We start from the raw sequence: 24,530 nt of genomic DNA, 5'->3' as shown, positions 1-24,530 counted from the left end.
CAGTTCAGGACCTATCACTGAAAGTCTATAAGAATTAGGCACTTCAATTGACATTTGTGCCTTTGCAAATCTCCCCTGCAATAAAAAATTAGAATAGAAAAATACCTATGTTTGCAGAGTTGCCCTTGTCTCCACTTCTAGTATAAGCAAGATCTTCTAAACGATATGTATGAGGACCACATGGCAGATCTGTGTAAAAATACAAAATAAATTAATACAATTTAACAATATATATAACTAAACAATAGTACATTTTGATGTACAGGTTGCACTTGCCAAAACCAGAATTTTCTAGTCTCGTAACATCCATGGTCTGGCAGCATCTTAATGTTCCTGGATCAGAGATCCCTGGTAGCCTAGTGGCAGGAGGGCAATCCAGAAGGGGCCAGGTTGAAGCAGGAGGACAAGGCTCGTGGCAGTGTCCAGCAGTCCACAGCAGTGGGGCTGGAGCTGGCAGCTGTCCCCAGCAGCTCCCCACAGCCTGCAGCACTGGGATCGGGTTAGGGAAGACCCCAGCAGTGCAGAATCGGACAAGTGACAGCCCATGGCAACGCAGGCTGGGGCCAGAGCCTATGCGGTGCCATGGGGCTGGAGCCCGAGCCCTTTGCAGCCTACAACAGCATGACTGGGGCTGGCAGAACCCTAGCAGCCCACAACAGTTTGGGGCCAGAGCCCTGGACAGCATGCGGAAGCAGTGCCAAAGCCCGTGGCTGTCGCAGGGCTAGAACCGGAGCCCTCAGCAGCCCCTGGCATCCCAATCAGGGCCAGCCCCAGCCCCTGGCAGCTCACAGTAGTGCAGGGCCGGAGAATGAGACAGCCTGTGGCAGTATGAGCTGCTGGAGCAGGGCAGGCAGTCTGTCCACGGCAGCGGCAATGGGGCCAGCAACCCAGCAGACAGCTTGGCAGGTGCTGGAGGTAGTCCCCCTGCTTCTCCCCCTCACAACCGGAGATGGCAGAGTCGGTGGCTGGGGGCTGTGGCAGGGAACTTCTAGTCTGGCAAATTGCCTAGTTCGGCATCAGTCGGGTCCCAAGGGTGACAGATAAGAGATATCCAACCTGTAGTAGGTGTCTTAGATGTTTGTGTTTTGTGTACTGACTCTAGTAGTTCCACTAAGATCCAGTTATAGAGGTTATACTTTTAATAGTGTAAGAAATAAGGTTTTTTTTCTAGTGAATAATATAGTATATATATATATATATATATATATATACGTGGTGTATGGGGTTGCATGGTAGTACTGATTTTTACCGGCACCCAGCTCTCACCTATGGCTCCACGTAGTTGCTTTGCATGCAGCAATGGCCACACCCCGGGCAATGGCTTTGAGAGACCGGCTAAACCAGGTGAGGGTAACTGACGGGACTGAAACCCTCGGTGAGTTAGGGACTTGCTCAGCCCAGCATGCAAAGACTGCTTCAACAGATCAGGCGGAGGAAATCCTTATGATTCAATGGCTGAGAAGGGGTGGCAGCAGAGCACTGTGGAGTGCGTGGGGCATGTCAGAGCATTTAAGGTGACATGGCCATCCAATGCAGCCTAGGTAGTCTCCAGAAGTAACGATTTTTTTTCGTGCCACTGGATTCCGACTTCTGAGGCCGAGAGAGTGGGATCATTTCTGTGCAAAGGCATTCCCATTACAATAATATTTTTCACACACAGGTTATGTTGTGCAAAAAAAAGAAGTTGGTAATGGGAGCATGGAACATCCGTACGCTCATGGACTGTGAGGACACAATAAGACCTCATCAGAGAACAGCCTTAGTCGCTAAAGAGCTTTCACGCTATGGTATTGATATCGCTGCCTTGAGTGGCTGAAGAAGGATTTCTCACTGAGCTAGCTAGTGGTTATACCTTCTTCTGGAAAGGGAAAGCGCAAAATGAGGACAGGATTCATGGAGTCAGCCTGGCCATTAAGACTAGTCTGATGAAATAACTTTCAGACCTGCCTGTCGGTATTAACGAGAGGCTCATGAAGCTATGCCTACCCCTTCGTCACAAGTGGCATGCAATAGTCATCAGTGCATATGCTCCCACCGTGAACAGCACAGAGGAGTCAATTGAACAGTTCTACATCGATCTCAGTTCCATTCTGTGCTCAGTGCAGGCCAACGACAAGTTGATTTTGTTGGGATACTTCAACACCCGAGTTGGCTGTGACCTCAGTCGATGGGAGGGAGTGTTAGGCAAACATGGTGTTGGTAAGATGAACAGCAATAGCTTATTGCTGTTGAGCAAATGTGAAGAATATGACCTCCTCATTACAAACACAGTGTTCTGGATGGCAAACAAATACAAGACTACCTGGATGCACTGTAGATCGAAACAATGGCACATGATAGATTATGTCATTGTTTGTCAGCGTGATATTCGGGATGTCCTTATCACCAGAGCCATGTGAGGAGCAGAGTGCTCGACTGACCATAGGCTTGTCCGCACTATTTTCAAAATACACATCGCCCAGCATCACCCAAAGCGCCCAAAGCTCATTCAAAAATCTTTTAACATTGCCAGACTCCAGCAGCCTTCTCATCTGCACAAGTTCCAGTCAAGCCTTGATGAAAAGTTGACTGCCAACAGACCATTGATTGGAGGTCCAATTCAGAAGTGGAGCCAGTTTAGAGAAATGGTGATGGAGACAGTGAAGTCAGTGCTGGGTCCCAAGAAACGCAAACATCAAGACTGGTTTGGTGAGAATAACAGTGCTATTGAGGACCTGCTTGCCAAGAAGAACAAGGCATTTATGGAGTGGCAGAATGACCCAGGCTCCATCTCTAAGAAAGACAGGTTTAAGTTTCTCGAGGCCCAGGCTCAGCAAGAAATCTGCAAAATGCACTATCAGTGGTGGGAGAAGAAAGCTGAAGAGGTGCAACACTATGCTGACTTAAATAACTCAAGGGAGTTTTTCAGCTCCATCAAGTCTGTCTTTGGTCCTTCCAAGTCTGGCTTTGCCCCCTTGCTGTCTGCAGACAGAACCACATTGATTAGGAATAAGGCTGGCATTAATAACCGATGGAAAGAGTATTTCAATCAGCTCCTGAATCGTCCATCATCAGTCCATCAGTCAGCACTGGAACAAATTCCTCAGAAGCCAACCCTTGAAGACCTGGGAGATCCTCCATTTATTGACAAAGTTAAAAAGGCCATCAGGCAGATGAATTGTGGCAAGGCATCCGGCAAGGATGGAATTCCCACAGAACTGTACAAGGCATTTAATGAGGAGTCACTTAAGGTTTTTCATAATGTCTTGACCAGTATTTGGGAAGAGGAAGAAATGCCATCTGACCTCCGTGATGCTGTGATAGTTGCTCTGTACAAGAATAAGGGTGCAAGAGCCGATTGCGGGAACTACAGAGGTATCTCGCTGCTTTCCGTTGCTGGGAAAATCTTTGCCCACATCATCCTGAACAGGCTGATTTCGATAGTTTCAGAAGTGAGTCTCCCTGAGTCACAATGTGGTTCCGCCCTAATCGCAGTACTGTCAATATGATCTTCTTAATGAGACAGGTTCAAGAGAAGTGCCTTGAGCAGGATATGAACTTCTGCTCTGTCTTCATTGATCTGACGAAGGCATTCGACACGGTTAACAGAGATGCATTGTGGATAATCCTCAGGAAGCTGGGTTGCCCAACAAAGTTCATCTCACTCATCAAGCTGTTTCACGATGACATGAAAGGGGAGGTACTCTCGGATGGTGTGCCATCTGAGAAATTCAACATCTCCAATGGCATGAAGCAGGGCTGCATACTCGCCCCGGTGCTTTTTAACCTGTTCTTTGCTCAAGTCCTCATGCATGCTATCAGAGACTTAGAACTTGGTATTTACATCAGATACCGTTTGGATGGTTCACTGTTTGATTTGAGATGCCTTACTGCAAAGACCAAGACACTGGAGAGACTTATCACCAAAGCACTGTTTGCTGATGAGTGCGCCCTTATGGCACACCAAGAGGACCACCTGCAGACCATCATTAACAGATTCTCTGAAGCATCTAAACTATTCGGTCTCACAATTAGCCTTGGAAAGACAGAAGTCCTCTTCCAGCCTGCACCAAACAGTGCTCCTCCACAGCCATATATCACTATTGATGGTACACAACTAAAGGTAGTGGACACTTTAAGTATCTTGGAGCACAGTATCAAGTAATGGATCCCTTGGCAAAGAGATTACAGCGAGGATCCAGAAAGCCAGTCAGGCACTTGGGAGACTGCATATTAAAGTTCTTCAGCACAAATATATTCGCCTGTCAACTAAACTCAAGGTATATAATGCCGTGGTCCTCACCTCTCTCCTGTATGGCTGTGAAACATGGACCCTGTACTGTAGGCACATCAAGCAGATGGAGCAGTTCCACATGTGCTCCCTATGATCAATCATGCGAGTACACTGGCAGGACCGATTTACTAATCAAGAAGTGCTTGATAGAACTAGTTCCACAAGCATTGAAGCCAAAATCCTCCAGATCCAGCTTCGATGGTCTGGCCATGTTCTCCACATGGACGGAAGCAGGATCCCAAGGCAGCTGTTCTACAGGGAGCTGGTACATAGTAGTCGCAAACAGGGACGCCCGAGGAAGAGGTATAAGGATAACCTTGAAGACCAACTTGCAGTGGACTGGCCTTCAACCTCAACAATTTGAACTGGCTGCTGCAGACAGGACTAATTGGCGTTCCCTTAAGAGAAAAGCAGTGACAAAGTTTGAGGACGACTGCCGCCAACACCTCGCAGCTGCACATGAAAGACGACATAGAGCTGTGTTCTCTCTTGTCCTGACAACCGGTGTCCCATGCCCTATTTGTAGCTGAATGTGTGCTTCGACCTTTGGGCTCCGGAGCCACATGCGTCTCCACAAATGAAATGCACAACATGTCTTCCTCGGCTCCCGAGAGACAACCAAAAATATTGTATATGTTTTCTTATGATAGTATATGTGAAATGTTTTCCTTTCAAAAAAGGTGAGAGTCAGTTGGAATAAAAATGAATGACTGAGAAGATTAATGGATATGGGAAAATGGTTGGCTACCTTAAATGGTCATTTCTAGACTTTCTACCATTTAAGGTTTTTTTACACTAAAGATGTAATATTTTTTGAGAGGGTTGGCTATTAAAACACACTTTCAGCTCCACTCTTTGGGTACATCTACACAGCTGTGTTAATCCTCCCACTCCCAACATAAATCAATCTGAAGCAGAGACACAGTATGACTCATTTTAGCCCCATTAATTAAACTCTGGCAAAGTCAAAAACAACTGCTTACAGGGTCTTCTAATGAAAAACACTGGGCAACCTTAACTGTAGCCATTAGTACTTGCACAGGCTATAATATACATCACTACTTGAAAACACAACCATTTACATTACATTTCCTAGATGCTACATATTGTTAGTTCTATTGATCGAGACAAGGAGAACAGAAAGGCAGATACTAAGGTGCAGTGACCTAAATTTGCAATCAGAGAATTTTATGCAGCCTTGGGCTTGGCTATATACACATTTGCACTGGTGTAGCAAAGTAAATTTAAAATCATTCTTGTTACAGTAGTATTCCTTTATGCCAGTGCAATAAGCTTAAATGTGTTTAAACTGGCTTAAGCTCATCTATATTAGGTTTGTAGTACAGGCAGTCCCCGAGTTACGCGGATCCGACTTATGTCGGATCCGCAGTTACGAACGGGGATTTTTCTTGCCCGGGAGGACTGGAGCGGCGGGACGCCTGGTCCCGCCACCCGCCTCCTCCGGGGCGAGAAAAGCTGCTCCCCGTCTCCCTGGTCTGCTGGGGGAGCCAGCAGACCAGGGAGACGGGGAGCAAAGCGGCGGAGGACCCGGGGCCGGACCCGCGGCCGCTTCCAGATCAGCTGGAAGTGCCGTGGGTCCGGCCCCGGGTCCTCCACCGCTTTGCTCCCCGTCTCCCTGGTCTGCAGACTATCTGCTCACAAGATAAGTAGTCTGACCTTAGGTCCCCTCTCAAAGCTCTCCATTTATTTTGGTTGGATCTGCTATTCCATGAGTCATCCCACTTGTAGTCATCTGTATGTTTTTCATAGTTGGTAAAGAACACTGAGCATAGTGTTCCTTTAAAAATTAAAATATCACCGTTTTTAACTTATTTACTGCATGTTTGGTAACTGCAGTATTCCATCAATCAATATTTTATGTAAATAAAGACTTTGACAATGTCTCTTCAAACCAAACAGAACTAGAAAATGTTCTGGTATTTCCACTGAATATTAGCCAAATTAATGTATCCCCTCATCTATTTATCAATAAATTGTTATTTATTTCATAAACTTCTCAGAAAAAACTCCCAAAAGAAGCATTCTCTCTGAACCTAGGACAAATGATGAATTCCCATTCCACCCAGCCAGAGCCACAGCAAGTAGCATTGCTGAAATCCATTTTCACATATTTCCCTTATCTATTAATTCAAAGACAACTAGCAGTCCCTCACACTCAAGATAACTGAGCAACATAAGAAAAATACTTCTCTCATCTCCTTGCTCAATGCTGACAGAAAAAAGGCAGCTAAAGCTATTCCCTTCAGAATCTGCTCTACTGGTCTAAGTTTTATACATAATTATTACAATTTAAAGCCTCAGAAGTAGGTAAACCTTTAACCACTTTTAGAAAATAGTTTATGGATAAAGGGACAAATCTTACAGTTCTTACTCAAAGGAAAAACTGAGACTGAACTTCCTTATTGAGAAGTAAATGGCAGTTTTGCTTGAATAAGATGGCAGGATTTAGCACTTAAATGTTTGAAGTCAGATATCCCAGGAGCCATGATCCTGAGATGACAATTAAAAGCAATGAATTTCATTAAGATATAACATTAACAATCTGGGGACATAATAGATTGCCAGCAATTACCGATTATGGTGATAGCTTCTTGTTTCCTAATTAGATCAAGTTGCTATTTCCCAATCTTAATTAAACTCTCCCTGGAAGCCCCAGCTATAAGCCAAATTCTGCACTCAGATTAGAATTTGAAGCTGATTTAAAGGAGAGTTCCAAGCGCATAATTTGGTTCTACGTTACTTATAAATAACTAAATACTAAAAAGCGTCTGATCAAAAGGATATTATAATAAATACAGGGGCCATTTTAAAGGCACAAATCACTATTAGGTACTAAACTCTCATTGACTTTCAATCCTGCCATCTTTCTCAGGCACTGTCATATACAAGTAGGCTGTGTCTAGACTGGCCAGTTTTTCTGGAAAATAAGCCGCTTTTTCGGAAAAACTTGCCAGCTGTCTACACTGGCCGCTTGAATTTCCGCAAAAGCACTGACTTCCTACTGTAAGAAATCAGTGCTTCTTGCGGAAATACTATTCTGCTCCTGTTCAGGCAAAAGTCCCTTTTGCGCAAAGGTTTTGCGCAAAAGGGCCAGTGTAGATAGCTCAGATTTGTTTTCCGCAAAAAAGCCCCGATCACGAAAATGGCGATTGGGGCTTTTTTTGCGGAAAAGCGCGTCTAGATTGGCACAGACGCTTTTCCGCAAAAAGTGCCAATCTAGATGCAGCTGTAGTGTGCTCCTAAGAATCACCTAATCTATTCCTGCTACAATTCCACAAAACATTTTGGCCAGTTTTGAGAATACTGCTGCCACCTAATTTAAACCTAATACCCGCCATATCTCTAAACATCCTGGCAGATCTGTACTTCAATATTTTCTTTTAACTGTTTTGAAGAAAAAAACCAATTCTAACATGAAATCTAAAAGTTAAGAATATCTGAAAACATACTGCTCTGCAGCTTGATAGAATATCTTATATTTCTCTGGTGGGCAGACCTGAAATAATGAAAATCCTGAACTGACCAAAAGGCAGGATGGATGGCAGCCGGGAACCCCAGACCCTTTTAAATTATCAGGCCTCAGGGCAGCTGCTCCCTTTGCTTCCCCCTTCCTCCTATCAGTGGCCCTGTCTGAAGGGCATACTGGGATCTATTGTACATTATTAAAATGTGGTGTTCAATTTTGTCGGTAAATAGTCTATGAAAAGCTTTCAGCTTCCAGCTAATTGTTATTTTTAGCTTAACTAGTAACCCATCACTATGATTCTTAGTAACACTGATTCTCATCAGTTTTAGCTCTGAACCCTAATTCACTAAATATATTTATTTTTATGGAAAGTTTTGTCTTGGTGAGAGATAGGTCAGGTTCAGCCACTGCATTGCCCTCCTAGAATATTTTTGGCATTCCCCTTAAAGCTTTTTATAGGAACATAGAAATTGGTTTACTGTGAACCCTGTGTTTTTCTGACATGGTATGGCTTCATAGTGGTCCTTTCCAACTTCTAGGAACTCACAGTTTCCATCTTCCCATAGGCTGATCACCTGCCTACATTCTTCTGTGGCAAGCTGCAGTACAACAGATAAACCTGTCTCCGTTTCCCCTTTCTTCCAGAGTCCACAGTAATTCTATGCAAGTTTTCAAGTACAACCAGCATTTTTGGGGGTAATTTATTTACAGAAGTCCCACAATCATAATTCAGAATTCCCCAGAACAGTCTAAATAGTACATGACCTCTCTGAAGTCCCAATAATTCATCAACATATTGATTATGTGTCCAGTGTCTCTCACCATTCTCTAGTACAGCTCCAGCACTGGTCACCCTATTTAGACTTTCCAGGTATGGCTCTGGCATCTTTTACTCTCTCACCTTTCAAATGTGATTTGGCATCTTTCATTCCTTTCCTTAGCCCCTCCAGCTGGGGCACTTTTCACCCTTTTTAAATTCTCAGGTGTGCTTCTAAGCTTTCTCCTGGAGACATCAGGTAGTTCACCTCACCATCATTTCCCAACCTTCTGCCCTCTCTGGCTATCCCTTTGGGTCATGGCTCTGTGGCCTGGGGAAGTTTGCTAGAGATCCCCTGACTGCCTTCCTGCCTTCTGCATCCACCAGCCTGATCTAGCTCCTAGCCTCAGCCAGAGAACTCTCACTACTACTTCTTTCAAGGGCATCCTTCCCTGAAGCATGCAGCCTTGTGCAGCTATTCTTCTGAATCCCCCTCTCTGGATTTATTCTCTCTCTGGATTCTGAATTTCCACATCTTTGGGTTCTCTGTCATTGTAACTCCCACCACACCATCCTCATTTCACCAAACTAGGGCACACCTGGATTGGAACAGGAGAACTGGACTTAAGAGGACAAAGAAAAGGTGATATGAGCATTTTTTGTTCCTATTCCTCCTGTAATGGTGAATGGAATCCTGTAGGTGGCAGTGAATGGGGTGGTAAAAGGAGGTGAAGAGATTGTGCATTTCCACAACTGTGGGATTGGCAGAGCAAAGGTGCAGGTGTTACAGGGGGGTACTAAACTGCTGAAAGAGGGCAGAGTTACAATTATATAGGCAGGCAATGCTCTGTTTCTTGGTTTTCGGAAGTTGTTCAATTCAGCATTCTGCAAGGGGATGACATACCATAATGCGAAGGCAGTTTTGCTTCAACAGTTTGTTACTCATGAATTTCCTAGTCTTCTGGACAGGAAAGATATGTTGTTGTTGGGAGTTAATATTTACAATTACCAAAATGATTGTGTCCTCTTATTTGCATGCCAAGCCAGCCAGGCCCCCTTCTATCAGCTGTGCCTCAGATTTAAAAAAAATTGAACCAGGCTGGCTTCCGCTATGCATCTCAATGCACAGAGAGAAAAAATCCAGAATGGACACTGCTCAGCAGTGAAGCAAAAGAAGCATGGGATATCTTGGGAATATCTTGCTGATGATTTACTGCAATTATTACTATGCAGGTAAAATGTCAATGTCTAGACAATATTCAGCTTAGTAAATGTATGTAAAAGTAAAAAGCAGACTAGTAATCGTAGCAGGGCTTTGAGATCTACAGTTAAAAATGCCATATGAGACCTAGGTATTATTAGTAGGAGTATAAGAAGTTTGGGAGAATAAAGGAAAGTAAATTTCCATTCTTTTTCAAATATATAAATTCTCAGGTCAAATTATGAATGAAAATTAATGATACAAACATTTGTTTTATTTTCCATTCTGTTTGGCTTCTTTCTGAAACAGAGGACTTCATATAGAGAAGCCAGGTGTGTATTTTGTTCATTAACCTGTGATGAGAGGCGTATAACAGAGTATGTCTACACTGTAATTAGGAGGTGTAACTGAAACTGAAGTAGACATAACTGAGCTAGCTTTGATTTAGCTAGCTCAAGTGATCATAGTAATGAAGCTGTAGCACCACAGGGCCCACAAGTGTACTCGTGCTCGAGTGGCTAGCATATGCTAAAGCCTATATTGCATGGCTCGACTGTATTATTACTATACGATTAATCATATGCCTAGGCCTAGCATTTAATCTTATTGACTACACAAATCCCCCCCCCCCCCTTGCTCCCTCTGTATCAGAGGCAGCAAAGGGGGAAGAAAGCAGGAGCCAGTGTTGGGGAGAGCCAGGTTAAAAGCCAGTTCTCCCCAGCACTGGTTCTGTGGTGCTGCCTTCCCCCCACCCGCTGCTGCCTCTATCATAGGCAGTGGGGACAGACGAGGCTGCTGTGAAGCAACCTCTGTCCAGGGAGGTTCCAAGCTCCCTGCAGACAGAGGCTGGTCCTCGGCAGCAGACCCTATCCACGGGGAGGGGGGGAGAGTGGCTCTGAGCTTCCTTCGGACAGGGACTGCTGCTGGGGACCAGCCTCTACCATGGCCAGTCTGGGTCACCGTGGACAGAGGCTGCTTCATGGCAGTCTCCCACACCCCTCCTCCCAGCAGCCTCTTTCTGCTGGAAGCTCGGACTCCCGTGAAGAGGGACAGCTGCCAACCTGCACAGAGGCACCCTGTATAAGAGGCAGCAGTGCAGGGTGGAAGGGGACTCCCCGGGAGTGGGGCTGAAGGGCACTGGCTGCCTGTCCTGCCTCTGGGGACTATTGAATAGTTGTGTAACCAATAAGAATTCTTTTGGGTACACGACTATTCAATAACCTGATATCTAACATCCCTAACTCTTATAAGGTACATCTACGCTGCGGAGTTATTTTGGGTTACCAAAAGTATCCCAAAATAGCTACTGAAGCAGTCCGTTATTTTGAAAGAGATTTCAAAATAATGGGCGGCTTATTCCAACATCCTGGGTAACCCCATTCTATGAGGGTTAAGGGGAATTTTGGAATAGTGCATTATTTTGAAATTTGGCACTATGTAGACAGTGCCAAATTACAAAATAAGCTATTTCAAAATGCAATCGAAGTAAGCTACGCAATTTGCGTAGCACAAATCGTGTAGCTTATTTGGAGCTAAGAGTGCTGCGTAGATGCACCCATAGAATCAATCTGAATAGTTAGCCACATGGCTTTTTGCCCGTTGTATGGCATCATTTTGCTCCACCATTTCAGTAACAATCTTCTGTTGCAAGCAGGAGAGGCTCCAAGAGAAGTGCTTTCCACTGTCTGTCCCCAGAGGAAAAAGTTTTTGTCCCTGCATCTAACGTGCATAGAGCAACGTGCTACACAAATGAAAAATATTATGCAAGTGTTTCTCATGACACTGAGGTTTACACAGAGACAAAAATGAATATCAAGTATAAATAATAGCTAGAGAGAAAAAAAGTAGTGATATTAAAGACAAACATACCTTTTAATTCATCATTCTTTGGTGAATCAACTGAAACAATTTCATCTGATGTAAATGTAAGATCTTCCTGAAATGTTTCAACATGCTGCCCATTCAAAAAAATGTTGATCTGAAAAAACACCCATTTTTAAACTATTAAATTACAGAAAAAGTAATTCAGTATTATGCATGACGATTTTATTAAAATTTCTGCTTTATAATTCCCTGCTCCTAAATCCAATCTTCAAAACCAATCTCCTAAAACCAATCTGCAAAATCTGATGGACTTTATGGCTTATTTTAATCTAGGAATATAGAAGGTACCTTACCAGTAAAAAGAAAGGCTCCATCTAGTTGATACCCTAGATCCGTGGTCCCCAACATGGTGCCCGCGGGCGCCATGGCGCCCGTGGGGGCATTTCAATGCGCCCGCCAGGTGCTCGGGGCTGGCCTGGCCCCGGGCACATGGCGCACGAGTGCTTGCGGGGGGAGCACGCTTGGCGGGGGGAGCGCCGGGCGCGTGGCACTCGGCGGGGGCGGGCGCCGGCCCCGGGCACGCGGTGGGGGGGAGGAGCGCCGGCCCCGGGCGCGCGGCGGGGGGAGTGCCGGCCCCGGGCGCGCGGCACTCGGCGGGAGGGGGGGAGCGCCGGCCCCGGGCGCGCGGCACTCGGCGGGAGGGGGGGAGTGCCGGCCCCGGGCGCGCGGCACTCGGCGGGAGGGGGGGAGCGCCGGGCGCGCGGCACTCGGCGGAAGGGGGGGAGTGCCGGCCCCGGGCGCGTGGCTATGGGGGGGCCCCGCCCCCGGGCGTGCAGCTGGGGGGGGCCACCCCCAGGCGAGCAGCTGGGGGGGCGAGCGGCAAGGGGGGGGCCGCCCCCGGGCGCCCTAGTGTCCCCGCCCCCTGGCGCCCGGCGGGCAAACGGCCATGCCCCCTGGCGCCCGACAACCTCAAAAGGTTGGGGACCACTGCCCTAGATATTGTACCATATGCTTCAGCGGAAAGTGAAAGAAGTATCATAATGGACAATTACAATACTGATAAAGGACATATTCTTATTAGCCCCTTGAAGTTAATGGTTGGTTTAGTCCTTGAAGCCTGAAAATTTATAGCCTTGCCTCCATATTCTACAATATAGCTTTTTGCATATGAACAGAGTAATTTCTCTTTTAATTCTTTCTGGGGACAAGTTCCCTCTCCTTCCCTGAATCATTAGGCAGGTATGACTTTCTAGAGTCAGAAGAAAGAGTGCTGAGGTACTGGAAGAGAGAGATGCTGGATTTTCTTCATGTTGAGATTAAAGCAGAAGTGAAATATAAATACTCGTATTGGTTTACCTTGTGTGAACAGAACATGAAAAGGAGAAACTCCCAGGAAACTCGAGACAACTTTGTTTGGTGCTCTAATTTAAGTGTGATGTAAAAACTGATTGTCTCATGACTGGAACTCATTGTCTCATGAGTGGAAACCAACCACGGCAGACTGAAAAAAGTTTGCTAGGGTACACCAATTAACATTATCTATTTTTTTTTGTTTCACTATGTCATAGGAGAGCTCCTACCGTTGGTCTGAAAAGCACAAGAGTATTGCCTGGTAAGCAATACTGTAGTGGCTACGTCTACGCTGGCACCCTTTTCCGGAAATGCTTAAAACGGAACAGTTTTCCGTTATAAGTATTTCCGGAAAAAGAGCATCTACATTGGCAGGATGCTTTTCTGGAAAAGCGGTTTTTCCGGAAAAGCGTCCGTGGCCAATGTAGACGCGCTTTTCCGCAAAAAAGCCCCGATCGTCATTTTTGCGATCGGGGCTTTTTTGCGGAAAAGACTACTGGGCTGTCTACACTGGCCCTTTTCCGGAACAGTTTTTCCGGAAAATGACTTTTGCCCGAATGGGAGCAGCATAGTTTTTCCGGAAAAACAATGACAATTTTACATTAGATCGTCATTGCTTTTCCGGAAAAGCAAGCAGCCAGTGTAGACAGCTGGCAAGTTATTCCGGAAAAGCAGCTGCTTTTCTGGAATAAGTGGCCAGTGTAGACACAACCTAGTCAGTTTGTGGCAGCATATACAAATTTGTTAACTTTTAAAAGATCTCTATAGCATAACTCAAGAAATCATAAATAGTAAAATACTGTGGAAAAACTATTCTTGTCTTAGATATTTTTGCTGGAATTTTGGTGAGTTCTTTTTAAAATTATATTGACAAATGCTTCCACTGTTCTTATTTTTAAATGAATGTAAAATTACAGAGTCAATCTAAGTAGTTAGCCACATGCTTTTTGTCTGTTGTTCTATACCAACATTTCACTCCATTATTTCAGTGACAGTCTCCTGTTGCACGCAGGAGATGCTCCAAGAAAAGTGCCTTCCACTTTCTGTCCCAGTGGGAAAAGTTTGTTTTTGTCCCTGCATCTAACATGTGCATAGTGCAATGTGCCACACAAATAAAAAGTGTTGTGCAGTGTGGGGCTGAGGGTCAATCTCTTAGGCTGTGAGATTGTGAAAAATCATCTGCTTTTGCGGAAAAACTTGCCAGCTGTCTACACTGGCCGCTTGAATTTCCGGAAAAGCACTAACAATCTCATGTAAGATCGTCAGTGCTTTTCTGGAAATACTATGCTGCTCCTGTTTGGGCAAAAGTCTTTTTCTGAAAGACTTTTGCGCAAAAGGGCCAGTGTAGACAGCACAATACTGTTTTTCACAAAAAAGCCCCGATTACAAAAATGGCGATCGGGGCTTTTTTGCGGAAAAGCGCGTCTAAATTGGCCATGGATGCTTTTCCGCAAAAAGTGCTTTTGCAAAAAAGCATCCTGCCAATCTAGACGTGCTTTTCCAAAAATGCTTTTAACGGAAAACTTTTCCGTTAAAAGCATTTTCGGAAAATCATGCCAGTGTAGACGTAGCCTTAGGGTATCTGTCTGCTCAGCTGGAACAACTATATATGAGCAGAAAAATAAGCAAGAAAATAATCCTTCATTTTCACCAAAAAAGGAAACAAAAACTAATTTATTGAGCACAAAACAAGAGAATTTTTTGTAGCAACATTAAGAAATTAAAAAATCTCTTCACATAATACTTCCCTTTGTAGGGCAAATGCTGAAGATGCAAGCCATGGGCTGGCCGGGGGGACCTGGGCAGAAAATTAAGCCCTGAATACTGATTTGAATAAACATGGATTTGTCTGCAACGTAGTCCCACACATCTATCTAATAAAGTTGACACCTGATTAAAATCCATATCAAGTGTCTTCAGTCCTCTTTTTGGTGTCCCCAGACAATAATGGTAGGTCACATTTAGTCACTGGTTAAACCTATCAATGTATCAAATTGAGAATGTACAAGAGATGGGCTGAATGAATAAGGTTTTTTAAATGCTCTATTCTACGGAAAATGAAGTAGAAAGTTGTTGCTTTTCCTTCACTGCTATATAGTCATTTTACTAAGCCTGGAAAATATTTAACAATTTCAGGTTTAATCTGATCAATAAAAACAGTAATAAGATAAGGTCTATTGTACATCTAATTTGTCAATAACAAGCTATTTGTTAAAATATCTTCAGCTGTATTAACAGTAATGTAAAACTTAATTTCTAGCAGAAGCATATACTGTACTGGACTACTTGTTTATCAAATCAAGCCATAATTCATACAAAGTGACCAAATGGGAAAACAGCCTGCTCCTTTTTCTGCTATTGCAGATCAAAAATGGCTTACAATGTTTTAAATGACTATTCATTTCATATTGAAGAAATAACCCTCCCCCAACCCGAATTAGAATCTGGACCCTATTGTGCAAGATACTATATAAACTTATAGACATGGTCCTTGTCTCAAAATTCTTACCACCTTTCAGAATATTTGCACATAACAGTCTCCTCAGTTACCCCTGGATCAGGACAATGAACCTGACACTCTGTTGTCATCTTTGTGTGTTACATTTGGCTTGTAAGTATTTAGAAAAAGACATTTCTCTTCTGTTAAAGAAAAATATTTTTATCGTGGCAAGAAATTGTTTACTTTCAGCCAAATCTTTAAAATATGAATTAAATTGTTTTGAAAACGTTTTTCACAATTTCTATTCTGCTTTTTAACACCTTTCATACACTGCCTTTGCTCATCTCTTCTAGCTTTCCCATCTTCACACCATTCAGAAGACCATTATGGTGGAGCTTAAACTCTAGCCAAAAGACAATATTTGTTGGCCTTCCACTTGATATTGGATAGGTCAAGAAACTTTTGTATCAACTGCTATATCACTTAGAATACCTCACCATAGAAATATGAAATTTATAGCATGAAATTTAATATGAAATTTCAGTAACAGCTGAAAATTAAGGAGTAAGTCAAATAAATGATCAGGAGAAGGAAGGAAATATACACAGTTTGGCCTTCAATCTCCAAAGGGTAAAGGAATTAGTTCTTATTTGAAGAGCCAAGATACCAATATTTTCTTAGAAAAATAAATGCACCATATTCACAAAAAAGATCCATCTCCTGTTCTGGCTGGTCTTACAAACAAAGACCTACATTTACTACATACACGTGGAAGCATAGCCAAAGAGATATCAGATCAAGTATGTCTACACAGGAGCTAAAGGGATGATTTCCATCTTGTATAGACCTATTTGTGCTAACTCTGATTGAGTTACAGCACTCAAAACAGAAGTATAATAATGGTGACATAAAAGCAGAATGGGTTAGTTTCCCCAAGACTGAGCCTGTCTGAAGCTATGTATATATGAAATATGTAATTGGTCTCTTTCACTGCTTGTACTGCAGTGGCTACATTTCTACTTTTAGTGTGCTAGCAATTATACCTCCATCTCCAGTATAGACATACTCCATACTTGCTCTAATTCTTCAGATCATGCTGTCCAGTCACCTGAACATGAACTCCACAGGCTGAAGAAAACTTTTATTGTGAACTAGCAGGACCTATAGGATATAGTTTGACCTTTATTCAGTAACATTTCTATGGAACTCATTACTATAGCATCTGAGTGGAGTTTCTCACAAACATTCATTATTTAGTCTTATAACACTCATGTGAGGTTCCCATTTGTACAAATGAGAAATTCAAACATAAAGGGCCTGATTCTTCTTTCATTTACACAAGTTTTACACCAGTGTAGCTCTACTGTTTCCATCAGTCACTCCTGATTTGTACCAGTGTTCATAGAAGTACAATCAGACCCAACCAGATTAAGAGATTTGCCCAAAATTACAGAGGATTAGAATCCAGATCTCCGGATTCCCAGTTCATTGCGTTTACAAGATCACTAATTTAAGTTAATATAATTTAGTATTTATAACTGTCTTGTTTGCAGTGCTGCTGTATCCGTATTGACCCCAGAATATGAGACAAGGTAAATGAGGTAATATTTTTTATTACTGTCTCTCCCATAAACTCTCTTTACATTCCAGTATACATGAAAAGATAGGAGTCCTAGAACCTATTGGAGCAATCTAGTATTTCAATAATCACTAGAAAAGAAATATTTTAAAATTAATGATAGATGGCTGTAGCACTTTTTATGTCACAACAACTGCTTTTCATAAAAGTTACTAATAGATTTTGCAGCTTTACGGCCCAATTCTGTTTCTAGTGTAATCAATATTATCTTTCCATCAACTTAAATTAAAACAGGATCCCACCTTTTAAGAAGCAGATCTTACCTTGACATTTCTTTTGGGATAAAGGAAGAAAAATGGTTTCAGAACTGAAGACCTGGACATAACAAAGCAACAGATATAACTCATATAAATAGAAACAAATGCAAAATGTCAGGTTCGCCATTTGAAAATCCACAATATAGGAATTAAAAGCCATGATCAGAATGCTTTTCTGAGCTCTTTTGGTATACGCAGTGACTCCATGGCTACGTCTACACTGGCCCCTTTTCCGGAAGGGGCATGTAAATTTCAGCAGTCGTCGTAGGGAAATCCGCGGGGGATTTAAATATCCCCCGCGGCATTTAAATAAAAATGTCCGCCGCTTTTTTCCGGCTTTTAAAAAAGCCAGAAAAGAGCGTCTACACTGGCCCCGATCCTCCGGAAAAAGTGCCCTTTTCCGGAGGCTCTTATTCCTACTTCAAAGTAGGAAATGGTTTGAAGTAGGAATAAGAGCCTCCGGAAAAGGGCACTTTTTCCGGAGGATCGGGGCCAGTGTAGACGCTCTTTTCCGGCTTTTTTAAAAGCCGGAAAAAAGCGGCGGACATTTTTATTTAAATGCCGCGGGGGATATTTAAATCCCCCGTGGATTTCCCTACGACGACTGCTGAAATTTACATGCCCCTTCCGGAAAAGGGGCCAGTGTAGACGTAGCCCATATGATTGAAATCCTTATTTCTTATTAAGAAAGTGAAATAAAAAGGGAAGAAAAAGGAACAAGGAAGCTTAAAATGATATAATTGATATGCTTATAACACCAAGGATAGCCAATCAAATTCATTCATCTTCTGAATAGCTATCCAATACAGTATTGTATTTTGCAGATAGTTAGGCAAAACGGACACAAAACCATGGTCTACACTTGTTATTTTGAAATAAAAAGTAGAGCATCCACACTACCAAGCCTGTTATTTTAAAATAACAGGCTGGTTATTTCAAAATAACTCTTGCTTTCCACGAGAAATAATGCTTATTTCAAAATAGTTATTTCGAAATAGCAGTAGTGCAGATACTCCACTGTTGCTATTTTGAAATAACTGCTCCCCAGAGTCATTCAAAGTAATTACTCCCCAGTGCTTCCGAGGTTCTAAGTCGAGGTAGTGTATCCACTTTAAGAGAGCATGCCTCAGGCTAATTTTGAGGCTTATTGTAGTGCAGACATGCTATTTTGAAATAGGTATTTCGGGAGTTATTATATTGAAATAATTTATTTAGAAATAATTTCCCAGTGCAAACATGCCCAAAGATATGCTCAGAGTAAGTTTATGGTAGATAAAAATAGTGTCCAATCAGAGTACCCTAACCATCCCGAAGAGTAACTACTGTGACTGTTCACAGATATAACTGTTCTCATGAGTAAGAATAGATGTACGAGCTTGTACATTTAAAACAATGACTTCAATCATCAGAGTTTCAAATATGAAAAAATACTGACCCAAAACCATTTCATAGGCTCTGTCTAGACTACAGAGCTTTTCCGGGATACCAGAAGTATCCCGAAAAAGCTATGCCGTGTCCAAGGAATGCGTCTGCTTTTTCAGAACATTTTCCAAAAAAACAGATGTGTTCTATCACCATCCCTGAAATCCTCATTGCATGAGGAGAAGAATGTGTCGAAAGAGGATGTTTTTCCGAAATTTGGCCCCGTGTAGACATGCCAAATTTCAGAAAAGCCTCTTCCAGTAAAGAAGAGTGGGAAAAGATATGCAAATTGCGGTTCACAATTTGTGTATCTTTTTCCAATTTTCCTTTGCAGTCTAGACATAGCCATGGGGATGTTCACATTTATTCTAAAGCTAATCTGCTTAATAGCTTTCAACTTATGACTGGAAATGAGACTGTTTTATAAGAATATATGATCTAAGTACAGTTCTTAGCTGGTATAAAGAGCCAATTGCAACTGAAACAGTTAGCACAGTTTTCATTATGGCTCACCTAGTAGAGATGTTGCCACAAAGGCCCTGGATAAAGTCTCAGCAGAGGTAAATATAGCGTATCCAATCACCACATAGAAAAGTCTGCTAGTTTGACTGTTATCTTGTGACCAGCAGTAGATATAATGCAAGACACAACTAGACTTTAAAAAAAAAATACTTTATGCACACAGTAAAACAAGTAAAGGTCATCAACGAACTTACACTCTCGGACGTCCTCCCACAACTGCAGTAAGACCAGGTGCTAAAATGAAAATAAATCAAAAGAAGTTAATTTCTTAACACAGTCCCCTCCCAAACAACTGTAGCTCAGATATTACTACACCGTGGACACTTCCTATTACTTCCCCTATATTCTAGGGAAGTATTTGTGTTACACAAGATACACGAAACAAAATGCTTTCATGATGTTGACGAAAGAAATTGAGTTTTCAAAAAACAACTGAAATGGTTTACAAACATTTATGAAAGTCCCTAGTCATATATATTAATTTATTTTCAAAGCCCAAACACATATATAAGTTGGATAGAAAAGGAACAAACCATTTATTAAAAAGAAATAATTCTGAACTGAACCGTGGTTTGTGTGATGCAAATAATTATCCTTTAATGACAACTAGGGGGCTGTGCTCCTTGCTTGCTATGCTTGCCAACCTCCCCCTCTCTGGGGGTAGGTGTCTGGCTGGGGGGGAGGGAGCAGGAGCAGGCTGGAGGTGCAGGGTCTTGGTGGAAGGAGTGAGGGGATGAGGGAGGGGATCAGGCTTGGATGGCAGAGGCAACCTGGTGCAGCCTGGAGGCAGTGGGGGGTTGGGTGTGGATGACAGAGAGAACCCATTGTGGCATGCGGGTGTAGGGGGTCAGGCTTGTATGGCAGAGACGCCATGGGGGAGCCTGGGTCAGGAGGTTGGGCTCGGATGTTGGAGGAGACCTTGTGCGGTTTGTGGGGGGGAGGGAGAAATGGAGGGGTCGGGCTCGGCTGGCAGAGGGAACCTGGCGTGGCCCAGAGAGATGGGGGTTGGGCTCGGATGGCTATGGAGTTCCTGCATGGCCTGGGGGTGGGGTGAGGGAGCTGTCAGGCTCAAATGGCAGAAGAGATGTGGGATGGCTGGGGGAGTGGAGGGTTGGGCTCAGATGGCAGAGGGGACCCATCTCCAGCAGCTCCTCCCCAGCAGCGCAGCCCCCCAGGGCGTGAAGCATGAGCCGGAGCTGGAGTAGTCCATGGCCGGAGGGGACAGCACTGAGGCTGACCTCAGCAAGTGGCTGGGGATAGAGGTGGGTAGCAGTGGCAGCATGAGGATGCAGATGACATGATGATGTCACTCTGTTGTCCCACAGGAATTTGTGTGTGTGTGTGTGTGTGTGTGTGTGTGTGTGTGTGTGTGTGTGTGTGTGTATCTATATATATATATATATATAGATACACACACACATACAAACACACAGAAAGAGAGAGAGAGAGAACAGAATGGTGAATAACTTTTGCTATTTATTTTTGGGACGACTGACATCATGCATACATAACATTGGTATATTATAATCATATGGGAAACATTTTACTGGTCAGTTTTACCTAGAAATCAGTCAGAAAAGCATTAGTAAGATGAATTAAGGTATGTCTGCACTGCAGCTGGGAGCAAGCTTCCCAACCTGGGCTCCTGATAGCAGGCTAAAAGTAGTAGATGCAGAAATTAAGTGCAAGGAGTAGGATGGGTCCAAGCTCAGGTGGCTAGCCTCAGCCTCCATCTATGCCCAGTCTCCAAACAATTCCTTTTAATGGGCTAGTGCAAATCCTACTGGCACAAATATGCTTAACTGGGCTGAGAGGCTTGCTGCCAGCTGCAGTGCAGACATACCTTTAAAACAGGGATGGGGAACCTTTTTTGGGGCAGAGGCTGCTGACCCACAGAAAAATTAGTCAGGGCTGCACACAAGTGAGAAGTGGCCCCCAACTGAGAAGGAGAAAGATGCTCCCCACTTTCCCCTCCCACACCAAAGTCTCTGAAGGCCCAGCCTAACAGATTTCGTATGTGCTTCAGCCCTGCAGTGGGGCAGTGGGAGGGCTGGAGTGCCAGTGCAGGCTTCTCAATGCTGGGTGGGGGAGGGAGCCTGAGCCTTGGGATTCATAGATTACTATGCCAGAAGGGCTATGCAACCATCTAACCTGACATCCTAGTCAACACTGGCTATCAGACATCCATGAATTAATATTTGAGTTACAGTATAACTTTCAGAAAAAACATCCAATCTCCAAAATTGCCAGTAATTGAGAATCTATGATAAATCTTTGAAATTTGTTCTAATAGTTAATTGTATTTATTGTTAAAAATTGTGCCTTATTTCTTGTCTGAATGTCTCTAGTTTCAACTTCCAGCCATTGGATTTTGTTATATTTTTTTTGTCTGCTAGCTTAAACAACCTATTATCCATTTTGTTCCCCATGCAGGTACTTAGAGACTGATCCAATCACTCCTTATCCTTCTCTTGGTTAAACTAAACAGATTGAGCTCCTGGAGTTTATCACTATAAAGCAAGTTTTCCTATCTGCTAGCTATTCTTGTGGCTTTTCTCTGAACTCTCCCCATTTATAGCCACCCTTGAACTGTGGATACCAGAACTGAACACAGCATTCCAGGAGCAGCCGGACCAGTGCCAAATACAATATTACCACTTTAGTTTTACTCAGGATCTTCCAGTTTATATATGCACAAGGATCACACTAACCCTTTCAGCCACAGCATAGCACCAGGAGTTCAATTTCAGAAGACTATCCAAAAGGACTCCCAAGTCTTTCATGGTCACTGTTCACTAGGGAAAGTCCGCTATCCTGTAAGTATGGCCTAAGTTCTTTTTCCCTAGAGGGATAACTTTACATTTGGCCACTGTAAAATGCATATTGTTTGCTTTAACCCAGCTTGCCAAACAATCTGGATCACTTTCTATCATGTCCCTGTACTCTTCATTATGAGTGACTCCCTCCAAACTGAGTCATCTGCAGTCTTCATCAGTGATGATCTTAGGGATTGTTGTTTTTTTCCAGGTCATTGATACAAATTTTAAATAGCACAGAGCCAAGAACCAATTCCTGAAGGAACCCAACAGAAACACTCCTGATGATTCCCTGTTACAATTGCATTTTGATTAGCAGCCTCTTAAACTGCCTCTTTAGCACATAATGATAAAAGTATATCTTCTATTTAGACTGGCGTGAGCAATAGTTTTTGATGGGAGGGCCACTCTAAGAATCGGGTAAATGGTGAAGGACTACACTTGTCTATGATATTAACATCCAGATTTTTTAAAAAAATATTTTAATCTTGGGATCTCCAAAGCCACTATTTACATCAACACTAACAATGAGTATTTACCTGGAATAATGTAACTATAATTTTGTTTATATATAAATTAATATTTAAATAAAAGTCTGATTTATAATTATTAGGAAGAGAAGCCAAGTCCTGAACAGATAATGGTTTATAACTAATAATTTATTATTTAAATTGCAGCAGCATTCAAAGCCTGCAATCAGGAATAAGATCTTATTGTGACAACATTTAAACATCCTTCCAAAAATATTTTTAAAAAGACAAAAAATGGAAAAACAATATCACTACAGCTGGTCAGAGCTTCCTAGTTTCTCAACAGCCCAAGGTCCCAGGCCTCCCGGCTGGCCACTAGCAAACTGGCTAACCTAATTATTTTTGTTAACCTGACCCTGTGTCAAAATACAGATTGGTGATAACTGCAATAGTTTTTTCTCTTCCATATTTTCACATACACAACAACAAATCATCAATCATGCTCATGGATGCCTGATGAAATGCTTCCCAGATGCAGTCTCCTGGTCATTCATCTCTCAATCTGAATATTACATGCTAGTCAAAATGTCACATATGACTCAAGTGTAAGTGATGTAGCAACGTCTGCCTATTTGCCCAGCATCTCAAATAGTTCTGAAGTATGAATTGGCTCATTTATTTTAATGGGTGCTCGTTCAGATACCACTGATGTTTTAAATATCAAAATTTTTAACTATTTCACCCTAATAAAAACATTCAAGACTGGAGTAAAAGTGTGATATTACAAAAAATTCACACCATCTCCTTGACTGACTGCTTGTTTGGGGATATACTTTTACAACACACAATAGGGTTCAAAGGACAAGATTAGTTTCATTTTTCCCAAAGGGATGCTCAGCTTTCAAAATTTGTGAAACAACGGGGAAGAGATTTTGAAGGGGGGAAGAAGAAAGCTGCAAGAAGTTGATCTATTGATAACTGAAGAACTGTTTGCTTAGTGAGTATTTAATTGGAAAGTACAATGTCAGCTAATCCCATGCATTCCTGTCATTTCTGTTTTGTCAATTACTATCTCCCTTCAGTTCCAACTGAAGGACTCTGCAGTCTTCCTTTTAGGCAAAAAGAAAATCAAATGTTCTTCCTCTCATTAACCCATTTTATAATTCCAATTTCTTATTTGCCAAATGATAAAGAAACCCAATAGCCTTTTTAGTGTTTTTCCACTATATTAGTATATGCACTAATGTTCATACCTGACTTTATCTTTTTCCTGCATTACCCAATATACTTTTCCATGTCCACATTTTTGCCTCTCTTAATAACTGCAATTTTCTATTTGCAGGTTTCCCTAATTTTCTTTGAACCAAACTCCAGTACATCTAGAAAATAATTACCAACATTTTCTTGAAAACCCACTGAGATTATTTCTCTTTGGCTAAATGTTTCAGACAAGTTAGGCCCTGTACCAGTCTCAGTCCAGAGGGAGGCCAAGCTGCCTCACTACACGGCATTCAGACCAGTTGGTAGGCCGGTAGAGCCCTGCTTCAGGGATGGCCTGCCACAGTCAAGGGGGCTCCAGCCTATAGCCCAGCTAAATAGTAGTCCGAGTGCCCTGGTCCTAGCTCAGGATGAGGCAGTCAAAAGTCCTGGGGCTCAGGCCACTATTGTGGCCGAGCAGTCATTCACAAGCCCAGCCCTTGTTCAGATAGGGATCACAAACAGTTTAAGGGGTCAGTCTTTCTGCGGGCTGAGCAGTGGTCAGGTCTCCTTGATTTAGTAGAGAGCCAACAAGCGCAGGTGTTTAGCCCAGAACAGGGGGAACGTGCTCCCTGCAGGCCTACCTAGCTTAGTCTCTGCTCCTTAGGGTCTGCCGTGGACGATGGCACTGGGAGAGTGTCCATTGGCTCAGGGTCGAGGCCAAGCAGCGATCTGAGTGGCCCAGACCAGCCTTCTGGGCCCAGCAGCGGTCCTGGCCAGCTCTGCTCGCGTCGACAATAAGCCTGAGCCTTCCTCCTCGGGACATTGGGCAGAGTGTCTGGCTTGTGCTGAGGCTGGGCCCCAGCTGAGCTCTT

General features: G+C 43.1%; 1 protein-coding gene across 2 annotated transcripts in view; it reads right to left on the bottom strand.

The window, feature by feature from the left end:
- LOC102455426 (uncharacterized) overlaps positions 1 to 24,530 on the bottom strand; it is a 112,397-nt gene that overhangs the window by 18,744 nt on the left and 69,123 nt on the right. For both annotated transcript variants that reach the window (XM_075930095.1, XM_075930096.1), the window contains 4 exons: positions 19,367 to 19,406; positions 17,235 to 17,286; positions 11,588 to 11,696; positions 106 to 189 (listed from right to left, as the gene is read on the bottom strand). In XM_075930095.1, the coding sequence (XP_075786210.1) occupies positions 106 to 189; positions 11,588 to 11,696; positions 17,235 to 17,286; positions 19,367 to 19,406 (285 nt within the window). The remainder of the gene's footprint in view (positions 1 to 105; positions 190 to 11,587; positions 11,697 to 17,234; positions 17,287 to 19,366; positions 19,407 to 24,530) is intronic.

Source organism: Pelodiscus sinensis, chromosome 5 (assembly GCF_049634645.1).
Source record: "Pelodiscus sinensis isolate JC-2024 chromosome 5, ASM4963464v1, whole genome shotgun sequence".
NCBI classification, from domain to species: domain Eukaryota; kingdom Metazoa; phylum Chordata; order Testudines; family Trionychidae; genus Pelodiscus; species Pelodiscus sinensis.
Note: the sequence above shows the minus strand (reverse complement) of the source record. Positions and strands in the feature narration are given on the sequence as shown.